At 39.9% G+C, this 17,743-nt stretch overlaps 1 protein-coding gene across 1 annotated transcript in view; it reads right to left on the bottom strand.

Annotated features, from left to right (window-relative positions):
* Window positions 1-17,743, bottom strand: part of CNST (consortin, connexin sorting protein) — a 101,628-nt gene that overhangs the window by 68,797 nt on the left and 15,088 nt on the right. The window contains 1 exon segment of the mRNA XM_014591114.2: window positions 3,691-4,120. Coding sequence (XP_014446600.2) covers window positions 3,691-4,120 — 430 coding nt within the window.

Here is a 17,743-nt window from a genome sequence, read left to right as displayed (position 1 = left end):
ACCGGGTGCGAGTGTGTGCGTGCCTAAGATCCCGAGAGGAGAATAGAGAAGGGATTGCGGCATGGCCATCCCCCATTGGGGGTGGTGGTGGTGGTGATTTCTCGCTTTCTATCTCTCTGTGTCTCTCTGTCCTTCTGGCGAGCGCATGCACCCTATAGCAAACACCTCTAAAAGGATTCATCTTCAAAATTAGGAAATTTTATTTACTTAAGATGTGCGTATTTAAAAGGAGAAAGGAAAACAAAATATGGCCAAACCTAGGCTCCTATGCATAAGCTCTTTGTATTGTTAGTTTTGACACAGAGAGAGGAAACAAGACAGAAAATAAAGAAGGGTACTCTGAGACCAGTGGGTGGCATGGTGATTAAGGTGCTAAACACTCCCACATGGGCAACCAAGGTTTGAGTCCTGGACCTGGTGGCTGGCTTTCTCACTTTCTCACTCTCTCTCTCTGGTCAAATTAAAATAAACGAATAAATAAAGAAAATTAATAAAAACTTATCTAAAAATTATACAAGGGTACTTCAAAAAGGTTATGGAAAATGGAATTAAAGTAAAAGTCTATTCTGGTTCCAAAATACTGAAATCCATGAGGTTTTTCATAGTATGTGTTTTTATAAACTTTTTAAGACTTCTTGTGGGGCTAGCAGGTGGCGAGGTGGCTAGGGCACTGGACTCCCACATGGCAGGCTTCAGTCCGAGTGCAAGACCCAACAGCTTGAAACTCATGCCAGATGTGTGTGTGTGTGCATGTCCAAAGTCCCAGGAGGAAAATGGAGAAGGCATTGTGGCAAAATCACCATGAGGGGTGATGTCTCACTTTCCCTCTCTCTCTGTTTCTCTCCAGCAAGTGCATGCACACTATAGCAAACTAGGGAGATAAACAAACAAGAAACAAAAAAGAAAACATAAAGACTAAAGCAGTTTACACACGTTACATATAAGACTTTACCCTTAAACCTTTTTTTCTTTTTTAAAGAGACTTTTGCTATAGGGTGCATGTGCTCACTGAAGACACAGAGAGAGAAAGAGAGAAACCAACCCCCATGGAGAACAGCTACACCGCAATCCAGTCTCCATTTTCCTCTTGGGATTTGGGCATGTGCACGTGTGCATGCACACACACAACACACACAAGCACGTGTGAGCAAGTGGATGCCCTGCCTTCATTTCAAGCCTCCATGGTCTGGGACTCAAACTACCGTTAACCATGTGGGAGTCTAGCACCTTAACCACTATATTACCTGCTGGTCCTACACAGTGACAGGTAACATCCCCCACATGGGCAGGAGGGATGGCTATGCTGCAATCCCTTCTCCTCCATTCTCCTCCTGGGATCTTGGGCACACACACATACACACACACCTGGCTGATTTTGAAACCACCGGGTCCAGGATCAAACCACAGTAAGTTATGTGGGAAACCAGCAATGTAACGGCCACACCATGTGCTGATCCCTCCTTAAATCTCTTAAGAAAATTCTTTCATATCACTTGTCAAAAAACATTTGATTTTAAGTCTACTAAGGAAAAGACAAAAGGATATTAAAAGTCTAATTATGAGTTACATTAATTGGAAAAACAAATTATAAGTTACTTAAAAATTTTCAATTATGCGACCAGCAGGTGGCGTGGTGGTTAAGGTGCTGGAATTCTCACATGGCAACTACAGTTCGAGTCCTGGACCTGGCGGCTTGCTTTCTAACTCTCCCTCTCTCACTCTCTCTGTCTTTCTCTGGCAAAACTCATGTGAATAAGAGTAAAAAATAAAAATAAATAAATAAATAGATAAATTTTCAATTACTTTATTGAATAAACAAAGTTTAAACTGTAGAAATTAAAAAGGTTTTGTTTTATCCCAAATTAAAATACTAAAAATAAAAACTAGGATATGCTCAAACTGACTATATTTCTTAGTTTTATTTTTAGTTTTTTGCTATAGTATGCATATGCATGCCAGAGAGAGATGGAGAGAGAGAGAGAGAAAGAGAAAGTGAGAAATCACCCCCTGTTGAGATGGCCACATCGTAATACTTTCTCCTTTAACTCCTCTTGGGATTTTGGGCACACACGCAGCACATGTGCCCAGTGTGATTTTAAGCTCCCAGGTCTGGGACTCGAACCATGCAGTCAACCATGTGGGATCCAGTACCCTACCCTCCATGCTACTTGCTGACCTGACTATATTTCTTTCTTTTCTTTTTTAAAAATAATTATTTATTTAGGGGCCAGCAGATAGTGTGGTGGTTAAAAGTACTAGACTCCCACATGGCCAACCATGGTTCAAGTCCTGGACCTGGTGGTTTGCCTTCTTTCTGTCTATCTGTGTCTCTCTTGCTCTGTCTTTCCCTGTTCAAATTAAAAATAATAAAGTTAAATAAAATAATTCCTTAAAAATTATTTATTTAATTTTATTTGTGTATTTATTTACTTACCTATTTTTTGGAAAGGCTTTTGCTTTAGGGCATGTGCGCTCACTGGAAAGACAGAGGGCGAGAAATCACCCTAGAGGGAGGATGACCACACTGCTATCCCTTTTCCTCTATTCCCTTCTCAGGATTTTGGGCATGCATGCACATGCACCCAGTGTGAGTTTCAAGCCACCAGGTCTGGGACTCTAACTGTGGTCGACCACATGGAAGTCCAGCTCTTTAACCACTACACTACCTGCTGGCCCCAATTTGATTTATTATTATTATTATTATTTTATATTAATTTTCTATCAGGCTTATGTGCTCACCAGAGATAGAGAAACAGAGACAGAGAAAGAGAAGAAAGTGAGAAAGCTAGCTGCCAGGTCCAAGACTTGAATCATAGTTGGCCATAGATTCTAGTGCCTTAACCACCGTGACACCTGTTGGTCCCCTGACTACATTTCTAATGAGCTAAAGAAGTATTGATAGAAAACAGCAGTAGAGGAGACGAGATACTCCACTTTGTTCACCAGTGCCTTATACCAAGGCTACTGGTTTGGGTAAAGCAGTACCACAGTAAGGAACTGCAGTCTAGAATTTCTAGTTTCACATCAAAAATAACCAGAGGCAGTCTTTTCCCAAAGGTCCCTTATGATCCAGGTAAAAAAGTCCACAGCTCTAAATCTGAACTAGCAAACTATATAATAAACAATATATACTCTGAATTATTTCGTAATCAGAGTTATACAGATCATTAAAATCAGATGTCTCATTTAACACTGATATAAGATGTATGCTAATGTATATTATTCACTTACTGAGTGAGCTGGAAAGAGCCTCTAACGAAGTCCTACTATCACATAAACTCACAGGTTAGAGATCAAAACCACAGTGATGAAAGAAGGAAATTTTTCAGCCAAGGATACTGGTAGAAAATTATTTAATTTATAAAGGACAGAAACTATGTATTTAAAGTATCCAATGTGAAAACGTGTATAAACGGTGGCATTATCAGCAATGTCTATTACAGTAAAACACTGGGAACAGCCTTAAGAAGGTAGTTAAATAAAGTATAATACAGTCATGTAACGGAACATAGGGAGACACGTCACACGTGTGGAACACCACACAGTTGGATCCACCTGTGTTACTGTGGAACGAGCTCCAGGATATATGGAGAAGAAAAGAAAGATGCAGAACAGCGTACATGGTATGAGATAGGAAGGTGGTTGATTTTTAATTAACTAAAGAATAATATAGATAATTTAAAAAAATACCTGGTGTTATCTTCTTAGCAGTACCTTTTTTGCTTCTTGAACTTCTTTTTCCAAGTATTTTTTTGTCTTTTCCCAAGGAGGCCTGTCCATCGGTGGGGCCTTCATAAGGTGTGTTTTCTGAGTTCTCACTTGCAGCTACCTCACAACTTAACGTGCAGCTTTCATTATTGTTGAGACTGTCCTGCTCAAACACTTCGGATTTTCCCATTGCACTGTCACTGCTGGTCAGATGCTCGAGCTCATCCCCATCAAGTTGATTTTCATTTTCATCTGATACGGAAGGCAAGCGTGTTATTCTCCTTTCCTCACCGTCACCAGGATGACATCCATCTTGCGGTTCAATCTGCAGATTATTTGTAGGAGTATCGCTGTCATCCATTAGAGCATCCTTTGTTGAACCATCTAGAGATTCGTTAAAGTCCTTCCATGTCTACAATGGCAAAAAGAAAAAAAGCTTCATTTTTCTAATCTTGGTGGGTTCTTGGTGATCTCTGATTTGAGCCTTTTCTCACCCCATTTTACTGTAAACACTGTAAGTACGGGAGAGAAGGAAATGACTGAGGTTCTTTTCCCTTTCCAACCTCATTCCAAGATCACCTACTTATCTCCTGAATAGAATTTAAGCATGGCTGTTCCTCAGTTACATCGGGTGACTCAGTGGAATACAATGCTCTGCAAGGCCACATCATGTGCGGAGGTTCCCAGCTCAAGCTCAGCCACCTCCCGAGTATGCCAGTTACACAAGTGCCCGTGACTTAGGGCTGGCTGGGTGTGGAACACGGTGTCATGACCTGGCTGAGGATGCTGCCTGTCACTCTCTTGCACATGGAAAAAAAATGAATAAATAAACAAAAAAATTACCTAGGGAGGCTGCCCAAATTCTTTTCTAAACACACTAAATCTGAATCTCTGAGGACAGGGGCCAGGCACTGATATATTTTCAAGTTCTCTAGGTGATTCTAATGTGCATCAGGCTGTATATGCAGTTCAAAGTACAGGTTTTTACTTTTACCTGCAAAAGACACAGAGGTCACATGCAGGGGTGGGGGGCGGTGGAAGTAAAAAGCAGTCAAAAGGGTTCAAAATAGCAATCACCCCTTGTTGAGAATTAGGCATCAAAACCAGAGCACAGTACTGTATATACCTTATTTCTGGTCCTCACAATAAGCCTACCCATGGAGGTAATCACACTGTGGTTTGTTTTCGTTTTTGTTTTTTATTTGCTAGAGGGCATGTGTGCTCACCAAAGAGAGAAAGAGAGAGGTTAAGTGAGACAGCATCTCCTGGGCGATGATCTGGTCGCAACCTCTTTGCCATTTCTTTCGAGATTTTGGGTGTGTGAACATAGTCGCGTGGCACTGTTTCTGGCCCCAGTGGCTTAGTCTGCTGAGTCTGGAACCTGTACAGACAGCCATGTGGGATCCAGCTACCTTAACTACCATGCCACTGGCTGGCCCCCATACTGTGTTTTCAGATGAAAAATCTGAGACTCAGAGATTATTTCTTGGAAAGAAGTGGGACTGGATCTGAAACCAGGCCCTCCTGATTTTGAATATTATGCATATGGCATAATGGTTGAGGGGACAAGCAGACCTAGATTCAACATTTAACAATCTACGTGTGCAGTCACAGGTAAGCTATCTCACCCCAATTTTCTCATTTGTAAAACTGCAGAATTGTATGAGACCTGCCTTCAAGAGTCATTTCAGACACTTAGACAACACTGCAAGTAAAGCAACTAGTGGAGTGCTTGGCCCACAGTAAATGCTCAATTAAAGTTAATGCTCCCCAAGAAATCTCACAGGTTAACTATTCATCAATGGCATGTTTTCTAAAGTGGGTTTTTAGCCTTACTGAAGGTTTACAAACAGCTTCCCCAAACATCCCCAAAATGATCATGTTCTATTTTTTTTCCTAAATGCCAGAGGGTACATGTGCTTGCCAGAGACAGAGATGGAGAGACAGATGGAGAAAGCAGCCCCCAAAGGACATCCTACAATCTACTCTTTCCTCTCCACATCCTGTTGGGATTTGGTGCACATAGACACACAAACTTGGTGTTTTTCAAGCCACTGGGGCCAGGAATTGCTTGACTGGCCATGTGGAATTTCCCTTAACTACTAGGGCACTGGGTTGACATAGATCAGGTACTTAATGACAGACTGATGGTTACTAGCATTATATGAGAAATATTCATTTAAGATGGGGATATCCTATTCAGTTCCTAGAAGACTTAAGTCTCCATTCTCAGGACTTTGTTTCAATTGACTAAAATATTTAGAAATTAGTGATTAAGACTCCTTGGGGAGTACAAAATTGCAGATTTTATTTGCAGCTTGTTGAGTAACATGTACCAGACCCTGAATTAAACTATTCTAACACTCTTATTAAATTTTCACAATTACCCTTAGCAGACAGAGAATGTTAGTTTCTTTATACTGATGAAGAAGCCAAGATTCCTATCTTCTCACGTCACTGAGCTAGCAAGTTCTGAAACAAAATTTGGACCAGTTAAGATCCTGAGGCCATACTTTTAATATTATGTTCTAGAGATTTTTTGTAACTGAAAGCATATTTCACTCCAGCCCAAATTAAGCATCCATGATACAACAGTGGACATGTCTCTAATGACAAAGAAATTCAAGTTCCAGCAACTGCTTCTCATTCCCTGGGAAAGGCTAGAGCCACACTGTACTCAATTTCCTATACAGTTCACCTTCTGTTGAGAACTATTTTTGAGTGGAGGGACATGAGAGGGGAGTATATGTTATTTAAGCAAAGTTGCTGTTATCAGTAAAGTAGGTATTTCTTCCTTTGGGTCTAAAGATATTTTGCCTCTCTTCTGTGATGACATAATTTTTAATTCTCTTTCTTAATATTTTTTGCTAGGGGGCATGGACGATCTCCAGAGAGGGAGTTGAACGCTCTCTGTGGGGAGTAGTCATGGAAGCAATCTTTGTGTCCTCCTTTTGGGATTTGGGCACACACACACTTGCACCCAGTATATTTTCAAGTCACTGGGTCCAGGACTCAAATCACACAGTTGGTTATGTGGAATCCAGCCATCTTAACCACCAGTTTAACTCTCAAAAGATAATTTTATAAATTATTTTCTAACACTAATTCTCAAGCTCTTCCAAGGTGTTAATGTGCTATATATTTTTTACAAAACACCTAAAGATGCACCGAGACTTAGTGCAAAAGTCACTTCCCCACGCTGCCTTTCCTGACTTCTTCATCCCGAAGGGCCCGTACTTGATATGCTCTTCTCCAAGACTCTGGATCTTCCACAGAGCACTTCCCAAATGTTATTCTGTGTACTTTTACACAGGTATATTTCTAGATTTAAGCCATAGGAATTTTCGTTACCCAGCCACAGATGTATTTTATTCTTTGCAATGTGTACCCCTGGGCCTTGAACTTATAGTCTAATTTAGGTTCCATGGCCTGGTGGTTGAGGGAGACGAAGTTCACATAGCCTTCTGCGGTTCAAATACTGGACCAGGTGACTTGAGAAACACACTGGACGTGTGTGCGTGCAAACACAAAGCACTGACATGACGGAGAAATGGAGGAGAGGGCATGGCAATGTGACCGAAGCCCACTAGGATATCTTCTCCCTCTTCTCCCTCTCTCTCTCTCTGTCTCTCTCCAGAGAGTACACATGCCTCTGGCAACTAAAAACCAAACAAAAGAACGTCTTAATATGAGCAACGTATAAACTTCTTAATGGGATTAGTTATCAGTGTAGTCCTACTGCTTTTGGAAATACTTATAATAATATGCTATTTTTCTCTCTTCTTTTTCCCTTTTCTCCCTCTGCCCTCCCCCCCCCCCCCGTGCTAAACTAATAACATTTCAACAGGTTGATCTTCTGGTGCACTTCTCTACAGGAAAGCACTTGGGCAAGAGAAAAATCACAAGTGGAAAAGTCTAGTTAATACACAGTATTTTTTTTTTTTGGAGAGGTTTTTGCTGATGTGCTGATGCACATGTGCTTGCCAGAGAGAGACGGAGAGACAGAAAGAGAGAAATCAACCTGGGGGGGATGGCCATACTGCAATCTCTTCTCCTCCATTCTCCTTTCGGGATCTCGGGCACACATGCACACGTGCCCGGTGTGAGTTTAAGCCACTGGGTCTGGGACTTGAACCGCGGTCGGCTACATGGGAGTCCAGCAACATAGCCACTATGCCATCTGCTGGTCACAATACATGGTATTTTATTTTTTAAAAATGTGCTAACACTGCATGGGACCCGGGGGTGAGCAGTATAACTGAGACTGCATTCAAACCTATTTGCTGCATGTAAACATATGGCTCTTCTTTAAGAGTCCCTGCCTCTATGCCAATTCTCACAGAAGACACACAGATGCACTGCAGTCACTGCTACAGCCCTGACCGGGCATAGTTTGCCTTATAAAAGCACAACAGGGAGTGCTGCGTAAGTTTCCAGGCTCTTGAAGCAAAATAGCATTCCAAATATGTACTCTGTACAAAAGTCATTGGACATGTTAACTCTCTACAGCTGAAGAATTTCAAGCAAACATCCAAGTGGAGTTTATATAAAACATGAAAACCCACAAAACTTTGAGGAAAAAACTTTAAGGAAACAAACAATTTTTTTTTAAGATGAGGTATTATCATTTCACCATCCTCTTGCCTAAAGTCTCCAGACTTAGACTACCAGCACACACCACAACACCCAACCTTCAGGTTGCATGGTGAATGAAATCAGGGACCCCCCCCCATATGGTCCCACCTTGCAGAGCACAGTATCTTAGCAGCCTCTGCTACTGTGTCAGGGCTGACAGCAAATAATCTAAAGTAACAGACTAAGAAAAAGAAATGTACAGGTTATTTTTTTAGAGTTTTTTTTTTTTTTTCTCTATAGGGCGTGTGCGCTTGCCAGAAAGAAAGAGACAGAGAGACAGAAAGCAAAAAAATCACCCACCCAGGGGGGATGGCCACACTGCAATCCCTTCCCCTCCATTCTCCTCTCAGGATCTTGGGCACACTCGCACATGCGCCCAATGTTGAGTTTGAGCCACCGGGTCTGGGACTCGAACCATGGTTGACTACGTGGGAGTTCAGCGACATAGCCATTACGGTAACTGCTGGCCCCAAGAAATTTACAGTTTTGTGAAAAGCATAATCTCTATCCCAGACAGCATATGACTTCTTTTTCATGTTTTTATTTTTTCGGAGAGGGAAAGTGAGAAGGTACCCCTGGGGGAAATGACCACCTAGCAATCCCTTCTCCTCTATTCTTTTCTAGGGATTTTAGGCATGTATGTGCTTGCATCTGGCCTATTTTTCAAACTCCTGGGTCTAGGACAAACTGTGCAGTTGGCCATGTGGGTTCCGGCCACATTTAACCACCATGCAAATCAGCTGGCCCCCAATTTGGGTGTATTTTAATGGATGTCTGGTGAGATTAAACACGAGGTACTGCTAAGAATTTTTCTAATTAACTTTAAAAATTCATTAAATATGTAATATTACTTATTTTATTGAAATGCTTTAAGAAGACTATGGGTGCCATTTTTCAAACTCATATAAATTAGACCAAGACATTATGCTTTTACTTTTTAAAGAAGAAACCTTCATTTATTTATTTATCTATTTATTTATTTTTGAGAGAGAGAAAGATTCATGTGTGCTCATTCATGTGTGCTCGCTGGAGAGACAGAAAGCGAGAAACCACCCCCCAGGGGGATGGTCACCCTGCAGTCCTTCCTTCTCCATTCTCTTCTGGGGATTTTGGGTATACATGCACACAAGCCTGGCATGAATTTCAAGCTACAGGTCTGGGACTCAAACTGCGATAGGCCGCACAGGAGTTTAGTACCTTAACCACTAAACCACTTGCTGGCCCCATGAGAATCCTTCTTAAGAATTAAGATTTAAGGGGTGAGCAGATAGTATAATAGTTACATTACTGAATTCCCATATAGTTGATCATGGTTTGAGTCCTGGACTCGGTGGCTTAAAACTCACGCTGGGCATGTCTGCATGTATGCACAAAATCCCGAGAGGAGGAATGGTGGAGAAGGGATTGTGGCATGGCCATCACCCATGGGAGGTGATTTCTTGCTTTCTGTCTCCTTGTCTCTCTGGCAAATGTATATGCCCTATAGCAAAAATTCTCTCTCTAAAAACAAAAAAAAAAAAAAAAAAAAAGAATTAAGAGTCAACCCCAAATTTCGGGCCAGCAGGTAGTGTGGTGGTTAAAGGTTGGACTCCCCATGGTGGACTACAGTTTAAGTCCCAGACTTGGCAGCTTGCTTTCTCACTTTCCCTTTCTCTCTCTCTGATCAAATTTTAAAATAAAATAATAAATAAAATTAAATAAATAGTTATTAAAAAAAAAAGACTGAACTCCAAATTAAAATTTGGTGATTAATGGTCAAACCAAAATTTAGATGAATACAGTTACCAAACCACCAAGATATTCTATTAACTAGAAGTTCAAAATAGTCTATTCCTACTCAATTCAGAACTTTTGCAACCCACAGAAAGCAGTTCCTTTGGGGGAGGGGACAGATGGTGGCACAGCAGTAAAATGTGATGCTCTGTGAGGCTGACCCATTCCAGAAGGGTTGGTATGCACCCAGAGACCTCCCTGAGTACACCAGCATACATGTGCCCATGATCCAGGGCTGGCTGAGGTCTTGGAGTGAATTGTGACATCACAACCCTGTTGGTGGTATGATCTCTTTATTTCTAAAGATATAAACTTGGGGACCAGCAGTTAGCATAATGGCTATGTCGCTGGACTCCCATGTAGTTGACCGCGGTTCGAGTCCCGGACCCAGTGGCTTAAACTCATGCTGGGCGTGCGTATGTGTGTGTCCAAGATCCCGAGAGTATGAAGGAAAAGGGATTGCACCGTGGCCATCCCCTCCGGGGGATGATTTCTCGCTTTCTGTCTCTCTGTCTCTGTCTTTCTGGTGAGCACATGCACCCTGTAGCAAAAACCTCTCTACAAAAAAAGAAAAAAAAAGAGAGAGAGAAAAAAAAGATATAAACTTAAGGGGGAAAAAAAGAAATTAGTCATTCACTGAGATCCTGTACATGCAAAATATGTGTATGTATGTGTGTATGTGTGTGTACACACATAAAACTAAAACTAAGGTTTCCCAAAACTCAATGCATGTAAAACACCCTGATAAAGTCTTCCTTCCATGCAATACTACTTCACATATTTTTTAAATGTTGACCAAGATCTACTAGATTGATTTATACCCCACTAACACTACTGACCACAGCACTGCATCCCATAAGGCAGTTATAAGTAATTAATCGTCTTCCAACATGAGGACAACCAACTGAGAACCAGAGAAGGCTGCAATTATTTCCATATTGTTTTCTGAAAATAATGTAGGACATAGGAAACTTCAGAAGCAAACTTCTCTTAAAATGTAGTTCTCAGAATTTCATGTAATATTTTCTGCTTTATAGCATTCCTCTCACTTTAAAAATGTAGCTACAATACTACCCTTGATTCACGGTTTCTTAACAGACATGTTCATCTGTCAGCTAGAGTCTACATCTATGCTATCCAATATGGTAGACAGCACACATTGCTGTGAGCACTTGAAAAATGAACGCATGCTGATAAACTAAAATTTTCACATTATTTCATTTTAATTTAAAAATGATTATCAATTCAGTTGTTTAAAAACTTAAATATGTTGGGAATAACTTGGGTATGTGAATCTGTTTTGCCTGGAAATGAAATTCAAATTAAGTATTTACAATGAACTGTGTCCGAATTGAGATGTGCTATATTTATGAAACACAAACCATGTTTCAATGATTTAGTATATAATAATAGAACGTAAAAGAACTTGTTAATATTTAAAATACTGATTATGTGCTGAAATATTTTTGGTATGTAAGGTCTAATAAGCTACTATTAATTTCACCCTTTCAAAAGCTTTTTTAAAACATGGTTACTAGAAAACAAAATTACGTATTTGGCTCACATATTTCTACAGGACAGTGCTGTCTGTGCTAAGACAAGGCCTTGACAGCATCATAGTAGCCAAAGTCCTGGCTCACAGTGAATCATTCCATTCTGGATTCCTTTTTGCTGAGACAAATTACACTGTAGGCATTTCCTGGCTATAGACATTATTACTAGGGTAATGAAACAATGTTTATCTATTGACAGAAACAGATACTATATAATCAACTTGTATGGACTTGTTTATTTCCAATTTTTCAGAGTGTAAACTCCAAGATCATGCCATCTTTTTTTTTTTTTGATATTTCTTTATGTTCAAAATATTTCTGGCACTTGATAAAAGTAGAATACTAGTTACAACTAGTAAGACAGTCTTTCAGTAATCTTTCTAAATACTTGAATTTCTATATATTAGCACAGCATAAAGGCAAATCAGATTGTTTTAATATTTCTTTAATAAAAATCAAAATTATATAATGAATTAGTTACTAAAATAGGAAAAAGAAAAGTTATAGAAAAGAAAATTTAAGGGGCTGGCAGGTGGAGTTGTGGTTAGGGTGCTGGACTCCCACGTGGCCGACTGTGTTATGAATCCTGGGCCCGGCAACTTGCTTTCTCACTTTCCCTCTCTCTGTCTCTCTCTAGTCAAATTAATAATAACAATAATAACTTAAATGAATGAATTCTTTAAAAAAGAACATTTATGCAATAAGGTAAGCAAAGAAGATAAATGTGACAAAGTATATAACAAAACTTAAAGACTACATTGCTGAGAACATATATGTGGATGTACTTGATTGAGACAATGCACAGTATATTTTGGATGGAAAATTCATTTGTGTGTTGTGATGGTGTAAAGTGAACTAATAAAAAAAAAACAAAACAAAAAAACAACAAAAAAAACTTAAAGACTACATAAAGCAAAAAAAGAGGGCCAGCCATGTGCTTGAATCCCATACCAGACAGCATGAAAAATGTGACAGACATGTGTGTGAAAGTGCCTCAAATGGTAGGACAGAGGGATGCAGGAGAAAGGACTACATGACGGTGACTATGCCCCACAGAGGATACTTTCTCCCTACCCACACTGAGCATGTATGTGCTCTGGCAAAATTAAAATTTTTTTTAAAAAGGAAAAACAAGAAAAGTAAATGTGAAAGTAACAATTTTAAAGAGGGAAACATCAAATATGGACTTTTATACATGCAGGGAAAGCACTCTTTTTTCATGATTTATTTATTATTATTTTTATTATTATTTTTTAATTTGACCAGAGAGAGGGGGAGACAAAGAGAAAGTGAGAAAGCAAGCTGCCAGGTGTGGGACTTGAACTGTGGTCAGCCATGTGGGAGTCCAACACCTTAACTACTGTGCCACCTGCCAGCCCCGGGAAAGCACTCAAACATTTAAGGAAAGTAACTAAAGCTGTGTGACAAATATGCCCCAAACCACCTTGAGACACATAAACTGAATGAAAGGAAGCATAATTTGTTTCATTATCCTCTGTCCTCTCTTTCATAATGGAACTCAGTTGATGGCAGCTTACACATCTATCTTCAAAATCCATGACGTAACTGGAAAAGAGATTACAAACTTCATCATGGGTATACTAAGCAGTGCTAAAACAGAGTCACCTCTCTTTTCTTTTCCCTCTTTTATACACAGATATACACAATTTTACTTAAAGAAAAAAAAATAGGATCAAGTTGCTAGAAGAGATCGAATTCAAGAATAGCATTAGGCATCCAGAAGCATATCATCTTAGCAATACTTTCTAACAATATTTTTCTTTTTTTTCTTTTTTTTTTTTTGAGAGGTTTTCGCTATAGGGCGCGTGCGCTCGCCAGACAGACAGAGAGAGACATAGAGACAGAAAGCGAGAAATCACCCCCCAGGGGGGATGGTCACGCCGCAATCCCTTCTCCTCCATTCTCCTCTCGGGATCTTGGGCACGCACGCACACATGCCCGGCGTGAGATTTAAGCCACCGGGTCCGAGACGCGAACCGCGGTCGACTACGTGGGAGTCCAGCGACATAGCCATTACGCTAACTGCTGGTTCCCACAATATTTTTCAATTAATAAACATTAACGATGAGAAATTTTGCTTATGTGAGGGTGACTGAATTTTTGCTTCCAAATGTCTCATAAATTTCTGTATCCCTTGAAGATAAAGGTGAGTAAATCATAACATGACATTATCAAGCATCTTTTTCAGTCAGTTCAGAGTTAATAACACAGTCTTTCTACATCAGTCAGTTTAGGGGAAAAAGTCATTTTCCTAGACCAACACACAAAATGTATTTATTTGGTTTTAAAATGCCTTTTATTTGGGGGGAAAAATACTGCAATCATGCCTTAAAGCCACAACCAATAAAATCTAAGACTTGAAAATACTTTTTGGTTCACATGTAAGCATCCCTTCTAAAACAAAAAGGAAGTTTACTAGTATACATCTACTGTTTATTCTCATGGAAGCCATCTTATTAATTTTCGAGCATCAAACATTCTGCTATACAACTAGTGATAAAATGCATCTCTCTACAGTTTGATACCTAAATGTACACCAAAAATAATACATTTTGATATTAATTCTTGAAAATATGACAACAAAAGGAAACAATTTATAAGAATCTCCCTTTAAGAAGCCTGACCGAATTATGTGCATTATGTGAATAAAATGCTAGTATTAGTAATCAATAGTTACCGAAGACTGGTTTACCAAGTATGAGTGTTTTAAGTTTGTTTCATATATATGCACGTTTTACAAAGCAGTTCTATAATTATGTCCATTTTTTACAGAAGGAAACAACAGAAGAAATATTAAATAAACAGGCCAACGTTACGCAGCGTGCATGTGGCAAAGTCAGGGTTCAGAGAATCTGACTCCGGAAACTGCACCCTTAACTACTATAATCATTTCTACACTAATTTAAAGAAACAACTACTCTCAGATGTGTATGTTCTAGATGTCAAAACACTACCTTTAAGGAAACAACAATAGGAAGAAGTTCCAGTATTTGAAATGTTTTTCAGAATTTAGAAAAATAGGTTAAGAAGCAAAATAAAATAAAACTTACCAATAAGGTTTTGCTGTATTTCTTAAATGTGATAAACTTCTTTTCTCAGGTTTATGTCGTAAGTTATACAAGGACCCTTTAGAAATCATCACGTATTTGACATTTACCTTTGTACATACAAAATTGTTTTTACTGGGCAGGTCACAGGTATTTACTGAATGAACATCACAGCTAAAATAAGAAGCAATGGGGCCAGCCCGTGGGATGGTGGGTAAGGTCACTGTATCTCATGTGGCCTACTACACAGTTTGAGTCCTGGATTTGGCAGCTTGAGAAGCACACTGGGTGCACGGATGTGGGAGCCAAAAATCTCAAAAGGAGGGAAAAATGGAGAAGGGACTGTGGCTAACCATGCCCCATGGCAGATGCTTTCTCACTGTCTCTCCCTCTCTCTGCTCAGCACAAGTGCACTCAGGCAAAACTTAAAAAAGGAGGAGGAGTAACGGATAGGATTCTTCAAACCATGATAGTGTATTTGGTATTTGTATTAGGCAAAGAAACTGATCGTGCATGCCTGTCATATATACATCTAGTCATAAATTAACTGCACATAAACTGTACTAATTTAAGTACATATTCATTTTATACATATGCAAAAATAAACATTATGAAATAATGAGGGTTCTACTAACAAAGGCAGAATGGCTCCTCTTGGACAAGCTCACCTGCTGATAACAACACAGAAAAGCTGCCAGAAAGCTTTAATTTGGAGGCCAAAAAAGCTGAGCAGAGAGCTTTCAGCAGACTTAAAGAGCAGCTGGAAAATGGGAGCCTAGGGCCTGCCAAAAAGAGGGGGGCTCTAGGCTTTCAGATGGGACCAAAAAGGGCTTTTCTCTAGAAGAAAAACTAGCCCAATATGGATCAGCCCTGACAGGGACAGTCAGCAGAATCACATCATCTGTGGTTCAATTAGGGTGATCTGCCTTTACCTGTCAGAAACCCAAGTAAATCCTCTCCAGAATAAAAAAAAAAAATCTAACAAACGTTCGAATTATTTCCACAAGTTTCCATCTATAATATCTGGTATATAGCCCAAATCAACCATGCATACAAGAGATGACATTTCGATTAAAAACAAATCAACAACAATAACAAAATAACTTGGAAAAATAGCTAACAGAAACAGACTCACTGTATCGCAGGGAGGTTTAATATGTTGGGAGCAGGGACTTAGGTATAGAGAAGCTTTAGAATACCCAGTGCAGGAGCTGACAGGTGGCATGGTGCTTAGGGGGCTGGACTCCCACATGGCTGACTGTGGTTTGAGTCCCACCCAGTCCTGGGGGCTTGCTTTTTCAGTTCCTCCCACTGTACCTTGCTCTCTCTGGTTAAATTAAAAATAAATAAAATTATATTTTAAAAAAATAGCCAGTGAGAGTAACTAGAATAATAACTGATTTGGGGACCAGCAGATGGAGTGCTGAACAAGGTATTGGACACTCTCACACGGCCGACGTGCGGTTCCAGTTCCAGACTTGGTGGCTTGCTTTCTCTCTCTCTCTCTCTCTGATCAAATTAAAATAAATGAATGGACAAAATTAAATAAAAATTTTAAAAATACTAACTAATAACCGATTTGCCAACTATGGAACATGAGAGGGCTGCTGTCGAAAGTCTACTGAAATTAGTTCTGCTACGAATTCAGTCTCTATTCTACTTGGTTATACACACTGTCTTCAAATAAGTCACAGTGCACATAAACCACAAAATAGCAGCTAAAAAGAGAATCTTTTACCCTAACCTTCTTTATGAATGCTATTCTAGCGTTTTTGTAAAACCTTGTAATGGAAAGAGATTTCTTCAGTATATCACAACATTAACATCATTTTCTTTTCTTTTTTTCTTTGCTAGAGGGCATGTGTGTTCACCAGAGAGAAAAAGAGAAGTGGGGAGAAGAAAGCACTCCCACGGAGGATGACCATGTCACAACCCCCTCTCCTCTCTTTCTCCGTCCTTTCTAGATTTTGGGCACTCAAGAACACGTGTCGCGTGTTTCTCCAGTTGCTGGGTCCAGGTCTTAAGCCACAGCATGGGCTGCCCCTCTTCCTTTGAATGGATAGCTTCTTTCCTTCCTCCCTCCCTCCCTCCCTTCCTCCTTTTCTTCCTTACAGGTTTTTTCCACAGGGTGGGTGTGCTTGTTGGAGAAAGAGAGAGGGAGGGAGAATGAGAAATCACCACCCAAGGAGGGTGGCAACTCCACAATTCCTTCTCTCCATGCTCCTCTCAGGATTTTGAGCACACACGCACATGTGCTTGGCATGATTTTCAAGACACCAAGTCCAGGACTTGAACTGTGGACAGTCATGTGGTAGTCCAGCCCCCTTTACCACCACACCACCTGCTGGCCCCCCCACTTCTTTAGGGAGATCACGTTGTACAATTTCTAAAATTCTTGCCTTTGATTTATTTTAAAGAAATGACTTCTTAAAATCTTGACTTCTATAAAATTGTATTCAAATGCATACTGAAATTAAAAATAAGAGAGAGTGTCTCCTTTGAACCTGTCACAATCATTACTCACTAATCTTTTGTCATTTTGTATGGTTTAGAGACATTTAGACTCCAAAATGCCACTTCTTCTGTTGAAGTCAATTTCAAAGTACCACTTATTCCATATCAACTTGAGACTTTTCTAACATAGATATAAGATTAAGTTCTTAGGGAACCAGCAGGTGGCATGGTAGTTAATAAAGGTGCTGGATACTACCATATGGCAGACCATGGTTTGAGTCCCAGACCTGGTGGTTAGCTTTCTGTTTCTCTCTGTCTCTTTCTGGTCAAATTAAAATAAAAATGAATAAATAAATTAAATTAAATAATTCTTTTAAAAAACATTAAGTTCTGGGACCAGCCGTTGGCGTAATGGCTATGTTGCTGGACTCCCATGTAGTCGGCCGCGGTTCGAGTCCCAGACCCGGTGGCTTAAACTCATGCTAGATGCATGTGTGTGCATGCCCAAGATCCCAAGAGGAGAATGGAGGAGAAGGGATTGCAGCATGGCCA

This window comes from Tupaia chinensis, unplaced genomic scaffold (assembly GCF_000334495.1).
Source record: "Tupaia chinensis unplaced genomic scaffold, TupChi_1.0 Scaffold000532_1, whole genome shotgun sequence".
Classification (NCBI taxonomy): domain Eukaryota; kingdom Metazoa; phylum Chordata; class Mammalia; order Scandentia; family Tupaiidae; genus Tupaia; species Tupaia belangeri.
This window is presented reverse-complemented; position numbering and strand designations above follow the sequence as displayed.